At 40.9% G+C, this 22,561-nt stretch overlaps 1 protein-coding gene across 2 annotated transcripts in view; it reads right to left on the bottom strand.

The window, feature by feature from the left end:
* Positions 1-1,873: 1,873 nt before the first annotated feature.
* Positions 1,874-22,561, bottom strand: part of rabep1 (rabaptin, RAB GTPase binding effector protein 1) — a 43,654-nt gene continuing 22,966 nt past the window's right edge. Inside the window, exons 10-19 of one of the 2 annotated variants that reach the window (XM_026181485.1) lie at positions 22,277-22,381; positions 22,050-22,166; positions 17,962-18,060; positions 15,208-15,348; positions 12,323-12,512; positions 12,181-12,192; positions 9,341-9,396; positions 5,821-5,919; positions 5,372-5,488; positions 1,874-3,162 (exon numbers count right to left, since the gene is read on the bottom strand). In XM_026181485.1, coding sequence (XP_026037270.1) covers positions 3,061-3,162; positions 5,372-5,488; positions 5,821-5,919; positions 9,341-9,396; positions 12,181-12,192; positions 12,323-12,512; positions 15,208-15,348; positions 17,962-18,060; positions 22,050-22,166; positions 22,277-22,381 — 1,038 coding nt within the window. In that variant the 3' untranslated portion in view covers positions 1,874-3,060. The remainder of the gene's footprint in view (positions 3,163-5,371; positions 5,489-5,820; positions 5,920-9,340; positions 9,397-12,180; positions 12,193-12,322; positions 12,513-15,207; positions 15,349-17,961; positions 18,061-22,049; positions 22,167-22,276; positions 22,382-22,561) is intronic. The other variant, XM_026181486.1, reaches the window with a different exon arrangement.

Here is a 22,561-nt window from a genome sequence, read left to right as displayed (position 1 = left end):
TGTGTGGAGTTTGGATGTTCTCCCTATGCCTACATGGGTCCAAAGAGCATGGAGACCAGCTACGAAATATACCCACTTGTCCAAAAACCTCTGACTGTCACATTACAAATTTTGTGGAATGTGTCTGAGATGAGAGGTGTTTGTGGATGTCCCTCCAGGTCGTTTTCAAAGAGAAAACTGAAGGGACGTAGTTTAAATTTGGAAGCGGCGGTGCACAGTTTCTGGCAGTTTGCTCCTGAAAGGCAGTTGAAGTGCTCGCAGTTTGTCGTTCATGTCAAAAAAAATCAACATGACACTCTTTTACAGTGAAGCAAACTGTCACTCGACTTCTCGCCGACTTCTGTCAGTTTTCATGAAAGCAACACGATGAATGTCTTCCAGCAGCAGCTGTCAGAAAGTGTTAGCAAATATACCCGTGTGTGAAAAGCACAAACGGCAACAAGACACAGACTTTAAAGAGAGAAGAGATGCATGCATGACAACCAGACCGTTTTTGAACCATACTCTCATATCTAAAGGGGACCTATTATGCTTTTATTTTCTCTCGTACTGTTATAATGATGGATGCTCATATTAAACACATATTTACAAGCTCTAAACACACCGTTTCTGGCAGATTCGTCTTGTCTTGGCTCAGTCTTATGTCATGGTCAGCCTCACCCACCTGCTGCTCAAAGCTGGCAGCAAATCTGAAGAAACAGTGGCACTAAAAGATCTCATTTCAAACAAATGCAGATAGGCACTGTTTAAGTCGAACAAGTATTATTTTAATCATCCAGTCATGCAAAGCTATCCTACTCGGGCAGAGTAGGTAACCTTTAAATCTGCTACTAATGGTGGGCTGTGAACTTTGTAAATAAATTCAAGTGTTTGTTCTCAGCTTTTCACAGCAGAACTGTGACATTAAGCACATTTGAATGTCAGATACTCAGAAGTGTTGAATAAGGTTTGTCTGAGTCTGAGCATTTAGAAACAAGAGTTCATTGGTTGGAGAGTATACTGACTGAGAGGCTGTGTGCTCAAGTCCTTTTTTAATCTGATGGGGACCATAATTTACAAAAAACTAGTGAGTGAAACTGTAAACTCATCAGGAAAGTGTTTACTGAGATGAAAGGGACTGAACGTTTATTTTTCCATTGATTTCAACATTAGGCCTCAGGTTCACGCAGGCCTAGAGACTGATAATGTAACAACCACCAGTTGCTAAAGAAAAGGCTTCCACAACAGGTTGCCGAGTGATTGCAGAAGGTTGGTGGCGGTCTCTCTAGGCCCAGTCATGCAGGCTTAGAGACCAGTGGGTGACGCCCTGCTAAACACTGGGTGCTCTGCAACCTGTTGGAAAATGGTTGCTGGAGATTGCAGGCAGTTGCTAGCCTGAAATTGATCTTAAAAAAAAACCCAAAAAAACAAAAAAAAAAAAGAACTTCCTTGCGATTGCTTTGGTCGCTAGCAGATTGCCGTGGACGCAGTAGTTTGCATGGATTAACACCGGCTTATCTGCAAATAGTCATCATTTAAACGTCATCATTTGCAACAAGTAGCAACCTCCAACAACTACTTGCCAACTGGTGTGGAAACACATTTTTACCTAGAGACCAAGTCGCCCCCTGCTGGCCATTATGAAGACTGCAGGTTTTTTTTTTTTTTCCTTTGTAGATGTGGCAGCTAGTGCTAGCATTTATACAATTTTGGTCGTGTAGAACCAGCTGAAGTGATTTTTACTGACTGGTTTGGTGTTCTCCATGAACAACTGCAGCACCTTCATTTAGTTATTCTTGTTTTGTTTTTTTTTTACCCAATTACACATGAACCACAAACCACTGATGGTTAGCCTCTGGTGCGCTGAAGTCCTTAGAGAGAAAGACCCCGACACTTAAAGGTGATTTAATTTAATTAGTAGCTTCAGAGACAACAGAATCCTCGTAGTGATGAATGAACCGTTTCTTTACGCTTTAGAAAAATCACTCATCGTGGGGACATGTCTGCGTGCCATCCATCCATCACACCTTCAAAAAGCCCGCGATAAATTAAAATCTTCAGATATACATCAAGGAAAGTCAAAAAAAGAAAAGAATACCAGGAACAAAGTGTGTGTTAAAAGCCATTACTTTGCAGTTTTAATTCTGTAATTTCCCTCATCACCTAAACATCCGTTTACCTGACATGACCTGGATTAACTAGTGTTTCTTCTTTTAATTTTTTTAAACATGTTGAGAAACACAAGTTTGAACGTGACTAATGTTTCTTCACTGTATTTCTGCAGCTTTTAAAAAAAAAAAAAAAAAAAAAAGGTTTCTGTGAGACACTAAAGAGCAACAAACAGAGCAAAAACACAGCAGAGGGTGCTGAAGACATGAAGGGTATTGCTCGCATTTTGTTACGTTCCTTATTTTCTTATCCCAGTTAAATTATGTGCAAGTATTTTCCATCCTTCATCGTGCTGCTGTCACAGAGTTAAAAATGACCAGAAGAGGGTTGAAATGTCACAAAGAGAAAAAAAAAAAAAAGCAAGAAAACTGGAGGAAAAAGGAAAAAAAAAACCCCCAAAACAAAACACGGAAAGCACAAGCAAGAGGAGAAAGGAAGCCATTATCAACCGCTTTGAGAACAGACGGAGGAAAATTTATGCATCCAATTATTTTCTATTTACCTGGAAAGAGAAGTCGCAGATGAAAAGTGCTTCAGAGGACGACAAACCTTTTTTTGGTCGAGCTAATACAGACAGTCGTATCTACAGTAGAAACGAGACAGACAGAACCCACAGGGAGAAGCACCTCCGCCCGCTCCCTCCGTCCACATTTAGTTATTTACATTTTATTTTTTTAGTAGTGTTCTTCTTCATTATTCTATCTGTGGTGTGTTCAGAGACTTCTAATGTACACAAAAGGCCATGAGCTCCTCATGCCACGTCTGTCCATGTCCCTCCAAACTCTTCCAAGGTGGTTATGGGGGAGGAGGAGGAGGAGGAAGAAGAAGAGGAAGGGTCGGGTAATATGTTACTGGGTCGGTGAAATAGAAAGAAGGGGAAATGAAAGTGAAGGCAGTTGTCCTTCAGTGGTATCATGTGTCTGGAAGCTGATTGATGTCAGTCAAGTTGGTGTCATTGAGGATTACTTTGATTCGATCCAAGGAGTCCGCCTGTCGTATCCGCTCCAGCTGTACCTGAGGACACGGACAAACGGCGATTAATTCTCTGACACTGGAGGATTTCTCATACAGCACTTTAATGCTTTAATAATCAAATATCATCTGAAGGGAGTTCTCCACATAAAAAATGCAGAAAAGTTACTTTTTAAAAAAAAAATTCCCCTCCCCATTTCTTTCTTCTTTCTAATTTTAGTACTTTTACATTTTGTTTTCTTCATTATATGTTATTTTTGTACAAGGTTTATTAGTCTTGTGACACTTTATTCACATATATATGGTTCATGTGTCTATTTTATAAGGGTTAGTACCTTGCATAGCCTCTCAGATCTCAGAACATAAATTAATGCAATTCTGTGAAGGTCTTTGGCGTGGATCATTTATGAACAAGTAATCCCTTTGTGGTGGAGCTTGATGTATTTAGTTACATCCTTTTATTGGACAGGACAGAGGACGCAGCAGACAGGACAGAGGGGAGAGAGAAATGGTCTAAGGTAGACTTGCACTGAGGCCTACAGAAGTGCTGCAAGTTGTCATTTTTAAACATGAACAGCAGCTAATGTGAAATAATGTGTTTATTAAAGATTAAAAAACTCTATTTAAGCCTTTAAAATGTAACTGACAAATAAATCAAAAGAAGAGTAAAGTAGCTGGTGAGTGTATATTTGAGTAAACTCAATATTTTGTGTCTTTGAGTAAGTAATGTGTTGTCCAAAGTGTTACAAAGTCACCAGTTCTTCTATAGTTTGCTGTTAAATTGACAGTGACGTCACTAAAACATTTTTTTCCCCCTCTTAGTTTTACCGAAACAAAAATATTTGCATTGTTAAAACTAACAGATGAAGACTGTGACTGAAGCTTGTGTTTTGTTTTTTTAAATAAAAATGATAAAAAAAAATGACTAAAACAGCTCGGTTGCTTGAGGGTTAAATATATAACACAGTGACTCTTTCCATTTCTTTGCATGTAATCTTAAAACCCGGTTAAAAGCAGCTGTGTCCCTTCTCCTTCATAATGCAAAGTCATTTTATGGTTTTACACTTTGGTCACCTCGGCCATCTAAAGCTTTGCCCTGCATGTGTTTTATTTATTTTGACTTTTAGTTTTTCCATCCCTCCTGTAGTGCCCTTAAACGTGCTTCTTTTAAATGTTGTGCTACTTTAATAACTCACTCAGCATCTGGCCTGGGACAACAGCTGGAAGGCAAGCATTTGGAATATTTACAGCGGTGTTACAGTTGTGATACTGCAGTGTCTTGTAGCGTGCAATAGACCGCTGGTTGCGACCACAGCTACAGTCACTGCTCCCTCAGTTGTGGCTGCACCGGCTCAAGCCTGCACCGCTGTGTTTAGAAAGATACGTCGAGCAGCTAACTCTCGAGCTCTGTGGCTGACCACAGCCGGGACTGACTGCAGATCTGATTGTGACTGCAGCCAGATGATGACAGCTGTCCCCGCCGCTGTGGCTGCTTTGTTTGTCATGACTCGGGCTGTGACACGCCGACTACATGCAGCATCAGAAGCTGTACTGAAGCTACTGCGCTCATGAGGTCCTGTGGTGTGTTTGTAATACATGTGCTACAGACAAACCACAGTTTACTCAGCAGAAACACACGTTCAGAATACCACAGATTCACACCAAGCTACATTTCAGGCAGGTAGTGTATAAACCCACCAACTGTACACATGAGGTAAAACACAGGAGGGGTCTGCAACAACCATGAAAACATTCCCCGTCATGACCTTTTGGGGGCTCTGAAGATTGTCAGAATATTTGCTGGTAAAAAAAATTTGATGTAAATCGGGTAAACTTCTTAACTACAATATTTTCAAATAAAATCTAAACATCCTGCATTAAAATTAAAGACAGTATTCACTCTTTGTGATACATTTTCATAATGGTTTGGTATATTTACTGGCTTGTTGTGTTTTATTTCTGTGTTTTTGTTTTTAAGACAGTTTTTATTAATAAATGGACGCGTTCCATATATTTCTCCTCTGATTTTTACCTGTTATAGTCGACTGAGAAGCTTCCAATACATATACATAAAGTTGTGGTCAGAAGTTTACAGATGTTATTTATATGCACAAACAAAGAACCTGAAGTCAACAAATAAACTCAGAAATTTTTGGCTTCACGGTTCTTCTGTTTGGTTGAATGTAAGCTGAACAACTCTAACTGGCTCGTTGTTGACCTGGTGGAGGTTAAACAGACAGTCGCTGCTTACCTGAAGGGTCTGAGAAAGTTTCACAAAGTCCTTCTGAACCTGCTCGCTGACGTCCAGCTCGGTCTGCAGCCGCTGGGCTTTGTCTTTCTCGTCGAGGACTTGACTTTCAAGTGCACTCTACAAGGACATGCGCACACAGGTTCGTTCAGAAAAGCTACACAGTCTCAGTATTTAAAATAAAATCCTAAAGTGAAACAGAAACATCACAAAACATCTGCTGAATATTTTTACGGGTGCTTTATTTTATATCAAACAGACAGGGCCTCATAAATATGAGCTGCTCGGTGGATCAGATGCTGCATAATCTGTCGGATCCTGATAAACTGTATAAAATCCCACAACAGCCGGGTTAGATGACGATGATGATGTTACTGATCGAGTTAAAGTGACTTTTTGGACAGGGGTGGTTGTGGTGGATCAGCAGATAAATGTGCGTGCCAAACACGGACCTTTGCAGTGGTGAGCTCTTTGAGCTGCTGCTCCAGGCTGATCCTCAGGCCCTGGAGGCTCCTCAGTGTCTCAGTCTTCTCGGCCAAACTGCTCTCCAGCTACAAAAACGATGTAACGCAAATAATCAGTCGACAAATAAATGAGATGCAGAGATGTTGATAAAAGATCAAGGCAGATTCTATGAGCAGTGGTAAAATTAATAATACGGTTTAAAGGCTTTGTTCATGGATTTTTGCCCACTGTAAACGACATCTGACTATATCATATCAGCACTGCATTTTATTAAGTACGTAAACTTTATAGCTCTTTATCTCAAAAAAGTCCTACGTGTGCAATAATTGCAATGACTGAACAAATGATAATTTCAATAAATGCAAAATAATGTGCCACCTACAGGACTTGAGTGTCTCAGTGGGAAAGTACAAAGACATTTGCTGGGTAGATTAGTGGCTTTATGTGTTGAGGCTTTTTTGGTCTCTTTAGGGCAGGGGTGGGGAACTCCAGGCCTCAAGGGCCGGTGTCCTGCAGGTTTTAGCTGTGTCCTTGATCCAACACAGCTGATTTAAATGGCTAAATTACCTCCTCAACATGTCTTGAAGTTCTATAGAGGCCTGGTAATGAACTAATCATTTGATTCAGGTGTGTTGACTCAGGGTGAGATCTAAAACCTGCAGGACACCGGCCCTTGAGGCCTGGAGTTCCACACCCCTGCTTTAGGGGATTCCTATTGGCCTAACATTGGTAGAAAAGAGCTGCTGTGCAGATTTTTTGATTTAAACATGACCGTGCCTGGAGAAAAAAGCCTTTTTTCTTTTCTTTTTAAGAGAGTGCTTCTTTGATGTTTGAAAATATGTGTTTCGCTTGGAAAGAGCAACTCAAACAACAGTTCAAACAACAATTCCTGGAAGCAATCTTATTACAGGAAGCGCTCCTTCTTAAAAAACGGACCCAAAACAAATATTTATCTTCCGTCTGTGTGTGTTATTTCTCAGCTAAGTTTGTTTTGTCTCACGGGGAAAACAACACCAGTTTGCTGCTAACCTCTCTTTGTTGTGTCACCCCATTTGCAAGATTATAGACCAGGGGTGGGCAACTCCAGGCCTCTAGGGCCGGTGTCCCTGCAGGTTTTAGATGTCTCCTTGAACCAACACAGCTGATTTAAATGGCTAAATTAGCTCCTCAACATGTCCTGAAGTTCTCCAGAGGCCTGGTAACAAACTAATCATGTGATTCAGGTGTGTTGACCCAAGGTGAGATCTAAAACCTGCAGGAAACCGGCCCTCGAGGCCTGGAATTGCCCACCCCTGTTATAGACCATATCTGCAGGGTTTCCCCCCTGTGTACGATCTGAGTGGACTAATCGGTCAAAGCCGATTCTCACCATCTGGAAATCTTTTGAAATATGAATTACTGTAAAGTATTTTCTTTTGATATACAGCGATGTCCAAAAGTCTTGAGCCACCCCTTATTTCTTTATAGTTTGCTGGGAAAATGAGAAATAGGTGCAAACATACCATGTAAATACAGTAAATACAGTACATAAGGGACATTCTAACTTTCTGATAGCTTCAAAGTCAATACTTGGTGCGACCACCATTATTCTTCAACATAGCTTCAACTCTCTTAATTTCTGTAACTAGTCTTCGGGTGTCTTTCTTTAGGCTTCTTGAAGGACATTTAAAGCTGTTCTTCGAATGTTGTCTTCCTTTTTTTCTATGCAAGATCCTCCATCTTTTTTTAGACTGGCCACAGAAACTTACTGCATATAAAACCTCATCACTGATTCTTAGTCCAGTTCTTTTGTCATTTAGTATTCCTCTGTCTCAAATGCATCTCAGGTCCTGTGTTAAGGTCTTTGCTGGATTTGGATATGACTTTCAGATATAAGACATGCTGTGGAGGTTGTTTTTTTTGGCCTGTCACTTCCTCTCTTGTGCTCCATTTGTCCACTTTCCTTAAATATTTTAAAGTACACACTGCAGACAATCCTGAGATATGCCAAGTTTACAAAAAGTACCATTTTATGCCTGTCAAACTGTTATCTTTGGCATTTTTCAAAGAAAATATGAAATGGAAACAAATTTGTGAAAAGCTCCTTGCAACAAAAGGCTTGAAGACAGAGTAAAACTGGATCTCTGTGAAGTTGTCTGTGCACACAACACTCATTCATCCGTTGATTTAGTTTTAATTAAATTTTTTATACTTTTTTGATTTGATTTTTTAATGAATCAAATCATTCCTTTGAAAATGATCAGGTGCAAAGACAGGACAAAAAGTGGGTGAAAAAGCAGCTAATATCCAACAAAAATTTTGAAAAACCTTCAGAAAGCCCAAAAAACGATTGTGCAAAATCCCTTGAAAAATAATTCAATGGAAGTCTCCATGGAAGCAAAATACAAAGAAACGAGAAAGAAGAAGAAAAGGGAAAGACCATCTCTCAACCATATCTCAATCTTGAGTGACAAGATGCAAAAAATTCAGCTAACGTTTGCTCAGATTGGTTAACTGCAGTAAACTAAGGCATTAATTTTAATCCCACGAGTCCACAGAGTGAAGCAGATTTCCTCAGTCTGCACGCCACGCTGCAGAATCCGAGTTATCTACAGAATCTGAAGACAACGTTCATCTCTGCTAATCCTTCTTGGTCACAGCACCCAGGCTGAATGACTTCATAGTGTAAAACCCCTAAATACCTATTTTATACCTTTCTATTTTTTAAAACGTACTTGTTTATACAACAGTGACGATACACAGTTACATTGCTGCAGTTAAACAAAATGCAACTGATACTAGAAGTCCTATGTACTTTGCAACAGCTAATTTGCAACCTTGACCTTGGTTAGGGTTAGAAGACCTTAACAACAAAAACAATGACAGCAATAATAATAAATAATAACAGTAACAGCAACGACTATAAATAAATAGAGACATTTAAGAAAAAACATTAAGAATGACAAAAAAGCCATTTCAGGGATCACAGATTTGCTTTTCTTTAAGTCATAATTTTGCTTTTGCATTAAAAATGTTAAAATCAGTTAATATTTTTTATTTAAAAGAAGACTGACCAAATGTTTCTTTACATTTTGGTGACGAGGTTTAACTTACAATCCTCATTAATAGCTCCCCTTGTGTTTACTTCCTGTTTGAGATACTCAAACAGGAAGGTCAGTTAAAAGAGAGTTTCTCACAGTTTTTTCACTACACAAGTTACTCCAGTAAAACTGGAAATAACGTTGAGTTTGGTGAGTATGAGTCAAACAGCGAGGAGGCTGGTGCCCCCTTCTATATCATAGTCATTTGATCCAAGTATTGATCAGTGCAGATTTATTTATCAGGATGAGGAGAATGACCTTCTCTGTCCACACACAGGTTAGATTAAAAGAGTTGCAGGTACATGAAAAAATAAAAACCTGTGCATTTCTCCCACATCTACATTAGTATTTTGATTTTTAGCATTATTTGAAGCACATTATCCAAATCTTTTTCCTTCACTGCATGACAATTTCACAGAAGACGTACCTGTTCCTTCTCCGCTTTTATTCGCTCCAGCTCCGTCTTCAAACTGGAGAAAGACGCTGTGGGAAGAAGACATCATTAGAGGATCACACGGCGCTCATCTGAATCTCAAAGCCCGGATATTCTCTCAGGAATTATTACGAGATCCCCTGAAAGTTATGAATAATGCAACAAAGCTGCTTTGCCCGGAGCTGCTGTGTGTGTTGAGCTCAAACGAGCGCACAACTAAAAGAAACAAACAGCACAAGCATGAAACACTCCAGCTGTTAATGACTACACTGACTCACTGGCCACTGACAACAGAACCGGCACCAAAAATCATCCATCAAGTGGAAGCACTTGTGTTTAAATAGAGATAAACCTCCTGGTACGTTGTAAAGAGTGTGTACTTTCTTCAGTCAAAATCTCCCAGAGAGAGAAGTCTAAAGCAGCGCAATGCAAACAGTTCGGTTTTACAACTAAAACAGGACATTTAGTTTTATCAGTCATCAGAAAATGAATTAACGACGAGCCCTTTCATAATGTGTACATGAACCAGCTGTTAATGCAAACAAAATAACATGAATATTACTGGGTCTCTTGCTCTAAAGCATTAAATCAGATGTTAAATATCTCCTTAACCTCTGAACTTAAGCATGACAAGGGATAAAGGATCCGTTAAAACACACTTGGGGGGAAAAAGCAGCTGTCATATAAATGTACCGTATTTTTTGGACCATAAGGTGCACCAGATTATAAGGCACATTAAGCGAAACAACAGTCAGATAAGTCAAACTTTACTCAACTTATGATTGTTTTTTTTAAATGTGCTTATCATTCCTGCACCGTTTCCTTCATCTATGAAAGATATTCTAAAGCCGTGACTTTATACACTCTTTATGTTTATGGAGTTTGTGCAGACAGCTCTACCAGATATTTATCCTGTAGTTGGCTGGTTTAAAAGGGAGGTATTCCCTGAAACTGCATACAGAGTAAAGTATTACGAAATTAAATCAAATGAAAGGAAAAGCAGCAGGTTTGTCCACAGCCTGTCACAGCACATACCTCATGATAACTCTCCTCTTTGCTCAAGGTCTGTTAGTTATGACTCACTGCAAATCATCACAATGCTATGGCTGCAAGTAGAAATCCCGTTCATGATAACATGTATAACTTCTAATGCGTTATCTTGTAAAATGAAAGATATAGCAACACAAGGTGTTTACATTCCCTAGTGCAACAACAAAACAAGCACAGACACATCTGAGAGGGAGAAGAGCCCCTCAGCTCCCAACGGTGACTCCCAAAAAGAGCTGCTTTATCTCTGTGAACGTTTTTTGTAAGAAGAAAATGGTTTCTCTTGAAAGGTGGAAACACAACAAACCTGTCTCACCACTTCAGCCCTAGTGGGAGTCGTCCCTTGAGAGGGTCGTTGATTTATCATGTGCCTCATCACATGAGCCAAGGTGTGGGAAAAACAGGGAGTGGGGCATTATCAGCAGAGGTTTCGGGTGAAACCATTGTGAGATCTCGCCTCACCCTGTTATGTGACTTGTTGAGATCAACTGACACAAGATGTGAGTGGGCGTTAAGTGTAACCAAGGTAACATCCGACCCCACTTTCTGAAATCCATTTATTGTGGCGGGAATGAACTTTGCATAACTTCCGGGTCAATCTGCTGCATCTTCCCTGCGTCACCGCTGCTGCAGTCTCTGTGGTTGGCGTGCTTGTCAGAAGTTGACTAATTACTGACGCCATATTGCTTGACAGTGTGAAATAACCCGGCTGATTCATTCAGCGTTGTGCCTCCACTTGATGGCGAATCGGTTACTTTGTTTGTTTATTATAATAATGAAAATGCGGAGCCGCAGTCGCGCAGTCGAAACACCGGTAAACTAACACTAGGCCAGTGAAGCTCAAGTTTAATTACTGGTTTTATTTATTGAATACCTGTTGTTTTTGGTTTTTCACTATGGGCGAATGTTAAATGAACATTTCCAGAGTTGAGTCAACGATTTGATTTTTGTCCATTTTGGATGTTTTTTGTTACTTTTTTAATTGAATGCCAAAACAGCCTATGGGACTTTTGAATTGACTTAAATTCCTTCTAGATTATTGAACTTGTTGCACAACACTTGAAGGTTAGACATCCTAGTTTCAGTAAACTAGGCGGTGCGCAAGGTCAACACACAGCAAGGTACATTTTTGAAATAGCTTAACAAAACAGATAAGGCCTCAGTCACACAGGCCTGCAGACCTGTCAGCAACCATCTACCAACCATAAATCACAAGGGAAAAATTAGTATCCTCAGACCAGTTGCAAGTGGTTGCAGGAGGTTGGCAGTTGCTATAGGACGTGCACGGTGGACGTGCACGGTGCTCCACCAAAAACCTCCTTGCAAATGCTTTGGTTGTGGTGACAAGGAGTTTGCATAGAATGAAATGCAGACTTGTCTGCAAACCTTTGCAAACTACTTGTCAAGCGGTGGTGAAATTGTGAGAAGTGTGACGCAAACCTTAAGCAGAGAGTATTTGCCTTCAAAATAAAAGCTGCATCTTCTTAAATGTTTTGTTTGGTCAGGCACAAATTTTACGTGAAGGTGGATGTTTTCCGTTTTAGGTTTTTTTGGTACACCACCCAGCACAATCACCAACCTATATCAACCACTTGCCAACCAGTCGGGGGACTGGAGGTTGCTACAAAGAGGCTAACTGGTCTCTAGGCCTGTGAAAACTACATTAAAAACATGTGAGGGGAAAGCATCATGTTAAATGCTGACTGCATCATTAGTCTGCCAACTAAGTCATCAACGCACACACATGCAGGCAGCTAAAGTGAGCTTGTTCAAACTGCTGATCATACCTTCCAGGATGTCTGAATGACAAATGGGGAAAAACAAAAAGCAGAAACGGAAGATCGTTTAAAAAGGTAGCAGTTAAAACACAAATACACACCCTATAGCTGATCAATGATTTAAACACAAGTTGATCGTTCAGAGTCTCACCTATTTCCTCCTTACATCCCTCGATCTCCAGCTGCAGAGTGTCCTCCAGGTTCTCCTTCAGGCACTGCTCCGCCTGGATCTGCTCCTTCAGAAATAAGATCTCAGCCTTCAGCTTCTCCTCCATGTGATCGGCCGACGTCCGTAACGCCACCATGTCCTCACGCAACCGCAGCACCAGGCCCTGGAGCTCCTGAAGAAGAATCAACGAATAACTTTACAACCACCAATGTTGACATCCCCGTCACCTCCGTCGTATACACAACATTTTCTTCTGATGTGATGCGACTGTTCTGCAGGAAATGATCAGAAAACCTTAAATATCCAGGGTACCAGTACGTACTTCCATTCATGTCACAGACATTAAATTAGTGCAGTTTGCTGTTAAAAATATAATATATATATATACACTCTGCAATATTGATTCGGCCTTTATATTAAATATGGCTATCGTCTGTATAAATTAAGTTACGAGAGCTTAAAATGCTGGAAAAAATAAAATTTCAGTCACTCTTATGTACGTAAAACATGATATATGTAGGATGAAGGAAACCAACTGCATGGCTTCGCTTAAACTAAAGTTATTGTGTATAAAAAGTGGGCCAATTCTGATTGGGTTAGATGGGAACTTGTTTTTATATTTGGTTGATTTTATATGGAGTTACTCAGTAGTAGCCAGACAGAGGCATACTCTCCAGGGGGCCAATTTGTAACCCGAACACTGTATTTCTACCATACTTTGCTGAGTTATTGTGTTTGAAAGGACTCTATTTCACCATGACAAGTTTTATAAACCTCTTTTGGAGTACTATAAACTGCTGTGGCCTGTTTTGGTTTCTGAGAAATTACTGAACTTCTTGGATCATATTTCTCATTTGACAGGTACCCGAAACAACACCTGTAGAACACAAATTTATCCAAGCACACACGAATGATTAAAACAGATACCTGTACATGGTCATAAGCCATCGCTTGACGTCTAAGACTGTTTACATTTGCAAGTTATGTGACAGCTGGGAGAGAGAACGGGCAGTTAAATGACTCAGAGCAGCGGCCTAGACGTCCAGCTGTCAAAAAAGGAGACTCAGCTGATGTGGCGCTGATGGGGTATGCGCTCAAAAACCACTCAGTTATTGGGTCACTCCTCCCAGCCCCCCTCCGTTAATGGTTTTTGACTGGATGGTGCTACAGATGTTTCTGATTGTCGAGGTTTTTTACGAGATAAGACACGTTTATATTTAAACGATGCGACTGAATCCAACTAGTAGTTAGTGCAAATTAACGATTGCAGTAATGGATATCCACGAGGCTTTTGAATGCATAAATCTGCCTCTGCTCGCATCATGATGAATGCTTAGAAGCACATTTAGAAGTGGAAAACCACTGAATGAATTGCCCATCACATTAACACGATTTCTGGTATCCAACAGTAGCTGAAAAAGAATGCACACCTACTATAACTGGAGGAGTTCTGGCTCTCACAAAGCAGATTTAAACGATTACGTTTTAACCACCAACATGTTGCGAATGTCACAAGATCATCAGCCTCCGCTAAAACATGAGTCCGCTCTCTTTTGTAATGCTGAAGAGTAACTCAGCGTGAGGCTGAGAGTAACAGTGTGGGAGGAGATGTGTGTTTGAGGCGGGAGGGCAGCCCACGGACGTATAATAGATTTATGTGTGCAGCAGACTTTTTTTCCACCTCATCAGATCAGCTCAAAGTAAGCAGCACTGCTGTTAATCACCGAATGTGAGCTGGTGGAGCCACAGAGGTGTTACCACTGAAGCAATTAGCCGAGCGCTTCACTGCAGGGATCAGTCTGTGTCACTTTTATCGCTGTCTGTGGCGTGAGAGCGGACAGAGCTGCTCACGCTGCGACAGCTTTTAAATGAACAGTTGACTCTACTGACCGAGAGCAGCAGGCTGTGAAGGTGCTTTTATATTTAAACCCTGCATCATCTGTATTCTTTACCAGCTCAGGCTGGGTGGAGATGATTTACTTAAAAGTTGGAGAAACCCGGCGTAAATGTGGAGGAACTTTATACAAGGAAAATGCTTGTATAAAGACAGACTTGTCTTCTTAAAACCTGGCACAAAGTTTAGATTTGAACATCAAGCAGCATCATCCAACCTGCTGATGTATTAAGAAGCATCGTCCACTAAAAGCACTTAACAGAAAGGCTTGCATATGGGGCTATCGAAGACAGGCTCAGATTTTTACAAGGTGATTTTTTGGAGGGGATTGTTTTAATTATTTAGTCTTTTGGTTTAATAAGTGCAGTCGAACTAACATTCACCGAGCTATCTGGATTCTTCAGATTTCAACCCAATACTTTTCCTTGCACAGAAACTGTCTTCAGCAAACCAGCAGCGAATGGGAGCAGGTGATAAGGTTGTTCCATCTAAGCACAAGTGCAAACTTCCCTCATCCCGGCCTCCTCTTCTAATCCTCTAGCAAATCCTGGGTTGTCCTCCAGGGTCCTCTCCCAGTAGGACATGCCCGAAACACCTCACGATGAGGCATCCGGCGCTATTCCCTCTTGAATGCCCGGCTCCTCACCTCATCTCTAAGGGAGAGTTCAGCCACCCTTCAAACTAAACTCATTTCCCCTGCCCCTGCATTTTTCAGTCATCACCCAGAGCTCATGATGGTAGGTGATGGTAGTGATCTCGTTTTAGGAGCCAGAGAAATACTGTTTGTTTGTTTGTTTTTTTACTTAAAGTCTATCCAAGTGTAAAGAACTGCATAAAAGCTATAACCACGAATAATTTCAGAGTAAACAAAACTACAAATCTAGACTTTAAACTGGTCTTTGGACGCCTCCTTTCAGACACATTTCAATAAGTACCACTGAAGTGTTATGGATGGTGCTGAGGCTGCACGTACTTGAACAGTAGTGGGCATTTGGAAGTCTTCTTGCTGCTGCAGTTCTAAATGCAGCCTGTGCTTCCCCTGCAGACTCTCGTTATCTCTCTGTAGTCGACTTAGCTCATCTGCCACCTGCTCCCTGGACTTCAGCAGCACCGCCTGAAACAAACAAGCACAAAGAATAAATCCTCTCGTCATGTGTCACTTTTTTTTTTTATGGCGCCTCCTGCCATATGAAACCATCAGCCCGTGAACATATGTGAAGAGTGACTCACAGGCCAGTGTCTGCTTTTAGAGCCACCTCCACCTAAATCTCCCTGCAGAGCTAATATTCAGCTAGGTGTAGCTCTATAAATTAATTTATGACGCTACGACTTCTGCACATCAAAGCCACCAGAAGCAAAGGGGATGCCTCTCATCAGTCGAAGACAAGACTGTTTGCAAAGTCTTTCAAGTTACTTTGATGCCTGTGCTGATGCAGCTTGCAGAGGCACATTCATTATTGAGAATGCTTCTGTTTCAGGTGCTTCCTGCTTTTCCTTTTGGACAATAAGCTCGGAGAAGAAATGTACCTTGCTTAGAAATGCACTTCACATATTGACACAGAGATTTTTTGCAAAACCTCTGTACAGGAGCTGATATGTAGATTCGGACAGATGTATTTAAATTTCCTTTATAGAAGACTAAATAACTGCATCTCAACTGCAAATACGGAGGTAGGGACGACAACTGATGTTGCATGTTTATTCAAATTTACTTACAAAAAAAAAAAAAAAGCAATATGGGAAAACATCGGGCTGATTTAATGACTTTTCAGGGTTTCCACTTGTGAATATAATGCTCCAATATGTGGATCGGATATGAGTCTGATCCCGACCTAGAAATCATTGACCATGGGCTAACAGAGCAGAGAGCTAACAACAACTAGACATCAGTGTGGAGATATTTTACACCTGCTACACTTTTTCTTTGTATGTTTTTTTTAATTAACTGCAAACTGTGGTCAAAGTGAATCAACGTGAGTGACAGGCTCGGATGAGACAATGCTTTCTCTCACACTCTCATCACGTTCATGTAACACTTGCAGGAAGCTTTTAGAGCGCTGACAGTAACATAACATGCTGTCAGCACCTCGCACAATATTTCACTTTACTTTCTTGTGTCTCTTGTCATCTCCGCTCCACACACGGTGCATTGATAAGGGCAACGAAAGAAGAAACTAACAAGACTGTAATTAACATCCGGATTCAGTTCATTAAAAGATATTATACTAAGAAATACGCACTGATTCAATTTTATCTGCTGACATGGACTCAGTCAGTCTTAATGTTTAAAGCGACACCAGTCTGAGACTCAGCAATTCTTCATAAAATAAAATCAACCATAAATACATCAAATAATGTAAATTTATTGAGTTGGCTTTTATTAGAGAGAATAAAGTGCAGTAATAAATGACAACGGGCCCAGGATCCATCATAATTCACTGGTTATTGTAAGGTGGGAAATGCAGAGAGACAGTGGTAAGGCTTTTTGTCACTGGTTGGCTGTATTGTCAACAATTAATTCTATCTTGAGCACAGTTTGGGTGATCATTTATGCCAAGGTCTCTAAAATCTGATCGATGCTGTAGGAGGAGCAGCGATTCTTGTGAACTGTGGAGGGTCAGATGGATGCTTTGCCACAGTACAAGCTCATTGCGCTCGTTATGCTTTGCAAGTGCTAATTTCACCGGGATTCTACACACTGCTGTTATTTACAGTCACACCAGCGTCTCAGTGTCCTGCACATCCTCACACACACACGCCGGCACGTGGAGCTGACAGAGAGAGCAGAAAATAAATCATGTCAATCAAGACAACGACAACATGTTTGTTACCTAAGTGTCGTAAAAGGTTCCCAGCAAGCAATACACAGAACCAATGTAACCAGAAAGGAAAAAGCGTAATTGTTTTCAGTCTTGTGAGTTCACTGTGACCACAGTTTGCAGTAAAGTAAAAAAAAATGCTGCAAATACACAAATAAAAGCTGCTGGTGCAGCGGATGTGAAATACCACCAAACTGTTGCTGCTTGCGGCAGATTGTCACCTATATCTGATCCAACCTTTTGGATGTCACGTTGGACAAATATCCAGTAAAAGCCTGCTCAATTGTGACCAATTAACACCTTGAATACATAATATTCATGTGCTGACATTTCTTAATCATTCAAGATTAAACTGGTTATTAAATAAGCCATTGGGTAGTTAACTGGTTAGTTTAACTGATAAATGTTGTGCTGTACTTCAAAAACACTAAAACTTTTAATATTTTTGTGTTTTTGACTGTTTTAAATCAAATATTTTGGAGCTTAGCACTGTTTTTGATTGGACAAATATTGGGTCTTCTTAGGATTCAGTGCTGACTTAACACTCTTTAATTTTACTTAGTAATGCAAATAACATTTTCTTCAGCTGTGCACTTTTGCTGCAGACAGGAGCAACTTTTTGACACTGAAGCAAAATATTCTTTAGCCACAAGCTCTGTCACATCAGCAAATATTTGTAGTGTGGGAGGAACAGTGAAGTTACTTCTGTAGAGGCAGAAAAATGCAAATCCAATCATTAGTGCCTCTGAGGTGCAATTCAGTCTGGCAACACGTCGAATAAGTGACCGAGAGTCTGTTATCTGAGCATTTATTTAAATATGTGCAGACTTGCCAGAGCTGATATTAAGATCCAGACACAGCTGGCAGGAACAGGCGATACATAGCTCACAAATGAATATGCTGCTCACCATCTGTTCCTGTGTGTTCCTCTTAGCGTCACTGAAGGCTTGCTGTAGTGTGCTGAGCAGTGTTTCTGATTCCTGGACTCTCTGCATGAGGGCAGATACCTACAACACACATGCACAAAAAAACAACAACCCATCAATAAGACAAAAGCAAGCAGGCCACAGTTACACAGACATGCAATAGTTCTGCATAGGGCACAAATTACTTGAAATAGTGAGATCATAGGTTCAGGAACTAGTACACTAGTTCGAGCCAGCTGTGGGCAGTGCTGCACTAAATTAACTTCTGGTTTTAGAAGTGACAAAATGCATTCACACACTTTATTTTTCTTTTTTTAAGTTGGTGGTCAATGTGACACGTTCTGCAACAAGAAAATAAGGAGGTTCATGTAGGGGCAACACAGAAGCAACATGCCGCTCTCAGGTACGCTGCAGGATGGCTGCACAAATGCAATCAGATCTCAAAGAACATAGAAAAAAAGTATATTTCTCCAGTACTTTCTGCAAGAGAACTGCCTTCCCTACAAACTGCATTTTTTTAGAAGTAAACCCAATAAAACACCTTCATACTGAAGGCAGACAGTGCATTTTCATGACTCTCTGAAAAGTGCATATGAGTGTGCAGAGAGCATGACTGCACAGTTTGTTGAACTGATTTGCTGGAGGCCTGAGCTGCACCCTGGGGTGTGCAGAGCAGCAGCGTTAGATAAGAAAGAATCCGTTATCACACATCATCTGTGGGCAAGTTAGCAACAACAGTGTGTTCGAGGATATTAACAATGAAGGGCGATCACATCCGCTCCACTCGACACTTAAAAGCTTCCCTTTTCTCATTTGGGCAGAGACAGTTAAGTAATGAAGCAGATTCTGGGAAAGCTTTTCTACATTACCGCTCTCATGTTTTCTTAAAGTGCGAAAATATTTGTCTGAACCAGTGACATCTAGTGATGTGTAAACGTTTTGGACATACTGGATGCTTCATTTCTACAGAGCCTAACTGGTAACACGGGTGGAAAATCTAAGTGTAGAAATTAGTTCAGTCAACGTGTTTGTGAGGCCACAATATGCAGAATATCTGCAGGGCTGTTATTACTCATTAAGCAGGGATGAAAGTTGGAAAACGTGCCGTTCACAGTGACGCTGCAGTTTTAAGTAAACAAAGGAAATGCACTCGATATAACAAGTGTTAAGCCATATCTATCACTTATTTAATTCAAATGTGTGCGAACGCCTCTTTAGATGCATGCAGACATATTTCGATGCAGAGGTTACCCAATCATGTGATCAGTGATGATTCTCAGGCAGAATAGGGAAAAGGATGAGTTGCTGCTTTAACTGGAGGAGTTTAAGTATCTCCCAGGGTGTTCCTCACAAGTGAGGGAGGGATGGAGCAGGTAAGCAGCAGACTGATGGGTGTAGCATTGATGAAGATGTGTTGTGGTGAAGAGAGAGCAGAATAAAGGCGAAGATGTCAGTTGATTCAGTTACACCTGTAGCCACAAGCAATGGATACTGAAGGAATCAGATAGTGGATAAGATTCCTCTTACAGGTGGCTGGGCTCTCGCTTACTGAGAGGGGCAAAAAAAGGCCAGTAACCACTGGGTAATTAATATATAATGCAACAGCACAAGCATAAACGCCGGTTACAATGTCGGCCGCTTACGTTGGTTACATCGTAGGCTCTACAAAGACAACCCAGAGTTTGTTTAATATACAGCACCATGAGGCGACTATTCGCAGAAAAAATCAGTGACTGACCGACTGAGGTGTTCCTCAGGGCTCAATAGAGTCATACCAAAAATTTCCCCTATAATTGTAATGTCTGTTAAATTACCCAAGAAAATTATACAGAGAGCAATAAGTGTTAAGAGATGTAACTGCCAGCTCTGCAAACCACCTGTAAACCACCACCTCAGTGTTGTAAAATCAAAGATGCAGTTGTGGTTCTTCTCGTCATCGCACTCACAGGATTGAATAAAGAGGCTAAAAGCTTCAGGCTCACAACTGCTGGCCATGCTGCTGTTGCCCTGGTAACAGATGAGAGAGCTGATGGGACTGGGCATATTGACGTACAGATGTATAGGATTTATTTGGTCAACGGGGCGTCTACAGGTATACAGAAGTTAAATTTAGGACTTTTTTGGATCTTGTACATGAACAGACAAACACGTATGAAACTGACTTTCTGTGGATCTGTGAATGAATATTAATCAACTACAGCGACAGCAACAGTCAGTATGGGTGCCCTGGATTGAGCAGGTGCACGGTGCTAAACTGTTAAAAACTGTGTTTCACCGTTTCATTGCCGGTTATTTCTCCTCCCGCTGTGGCAAGTCATCTAAACATCAAAGCAGTGCTGAGGCAAAGCTGCACCACCTGCACACAGATGGTGCCCATTTTATCACACAGGATGCCAGCACCTTCACATGTATCAACACACTACTGTTCGGAAGTACTAAACTTCCTTTCCACTGAGCCAATGCACTACACCGAGGAAGACGGCCTTAATAATTACACAGTAACAACATTTTTGGTGGTGACACTAAATAATTTGAATAACTAGCTTCACCAAAGGCCTCCAGTTGCCTTGTTCACAGTAGACCTTTCGTCTTTCTTATAATAATCACCTAAATCAGGGTCACTAGTTTTTAATTACTTCGGCGAGTTCCTGTTTCCAAAAGTTGCTTTCTGAAGATATTATTAACTTATATTAATACGTATTTATTGAGTAGATCCATAATTTTAATTTAATAATTTGCTTTACTTTTTATACATTTTCTTTCTCCCACTATTCTGAGTGGTAGCCTGTAACCTCTGAGTAGAGCCCTTTGCTCTCACATTGCAGGTTTACTCGTGGTTCAAATGGTGTTTACCTGATAATACAAAGTGTCTAAAAGTGACTGCTGTTGTGATTTGATCCTACTGAATACTTCCCGAGTTGCTCCGGAGGAGATATCGGGGAAAAGCCAAGAGTAGGAGATAAGAAGATAAACTGTTCCAGCCATTGTTAGCTGAGAAAATGGGTCCTTTTACAGTAAGACGGATGGAGAGCTAACACTGTCAAGCGTGTCTGATGTGTTTCATGGAGATGTTGCTAAACTCACACTTCCTGGACAAGCATGTGACTGTACCTGGCTTCAGGGCTTTTTTCGGGTGGACAACGATGTTAATTTGAGCGATGAAGCACACATCATCTGTGGCTATGGTGAAAGCCTGTGGATAATGAGTGGATCTGACAACTCTCTGCACCACTTACTGGATGTGCAGCAGAGCACACAACGCTCTCTTCTCTTTCCCCTCACCCCTCTAGATGGCTACCCTTCATTGAGCGTGCGTCGTGTCATCTTTGAAGTCTCAAAAAGACAAAAACACAAAACAAACAGCAGCTACGTGTACGCTGAGTGCTGACTGGCTGAAAAGTTGGCTTGAACAGGAAAGAGATTAAAAGTGTTGTTCACCACAAAGAGGAAGAAGTGTGGAAAAACGCTACCAATAAGCTCAGACAGACTGTGCAGTGGGAAGTTTTTGCTAGAAAGAAATTTTTAATCTATTATAACTTAATCTAAAGTTATGTTTTTGGCACTGCCTCCAGCTGACCTCACACAGCCACCGCATGTCGACGTGTGTTTACAAAGCTCGGCACAGCACCAGTGCCATGCTGGGACAACTAAACTGAAGAACTTGCTTGAGCTGTTTTAGATTTTTCTTGAGTATGGCAGCTGGGATAGCCTCCAAGACGATGGCTGGATGGAAATCCAATTAAAGTAACGCGTACGTGAGCGGTTAAGGCATGAATATTTTATTATGTTTATTTGCATATGTGGTAAATGTGGAAAATCTCTGCTCCGTTGGCTTTGTCTCTGAGAAATAATCCGCCAGACCTCACACCAAATTTAACCAACGAATGAACAAACATAGCTAAAAGCAACTCAAATAAATCCCATTAGACTCCAAACGAATGATTTTTCTACAGTAATTATTCTAATGTCATCAACTCTGACTTGAGTATGACACACTGGAATAAAAAGTGGGGGTTTAAAGTCTTTAAATCCACACGGACATCAGAACCAAGAGAACACGTGGTCCTGACCTTAGCAGCGGTTTCCTCGTTTCCTGCTTTGACTGAATCTTCCAAATTCTGCTTCTCAGTCATCGTCCTCTCCAGCTGATCGTTGGCCTGACGTAGCATCACCTGCAGCTTCTTTACCTGTAGGACAGTAAGAAATGAGAACCCCTCTGATGAACATTACAAGTCAAACCTTAAATATCTGCTTGATGTGATTAAAACGCAATGGCATGAAAAAGAAAAACCCGAACCTGATCTCTCGTCTCAGCCTCCTGTCCTTGGATGGCCTGAAGCTGCTTCTCATAGTTTGAGCACATGTCGCACCTTCGTCCGAGCTTCCTGCCAGCATTTTTCAACTGGCGACAGATAAACAAGAAACCCATGTGATAAAAAACTACTTAATACTCAATAACGATGCTCAGCTCTAGGATGTAACAAATTAAGACTTTGTTATGACTGAAAACATGAAAAAATGAGTCTTGCAGATTTCGCAGAGGGAAAGCGCTAAGAGAAGGAGGCTGATCTCCTGATATCTG

This window comes from Astatotilapia calliptera, chromosome 10, assembly GCF_900246225.1.
Source record: "Astatotilapia calliptera chromosome 10, fAstCal1.2, whole genome shotgun sequence".
NCBI classification, from domain to species: Eukaryota; Metazoa; Chordata; class Actinopteri; order Cichliformes; family Cichlidae; genus Astatotilapia; species Astatotilapia calliptera.
This window is presented reverse-complemented; position numbering and strand designations above follow the sequence as displayed.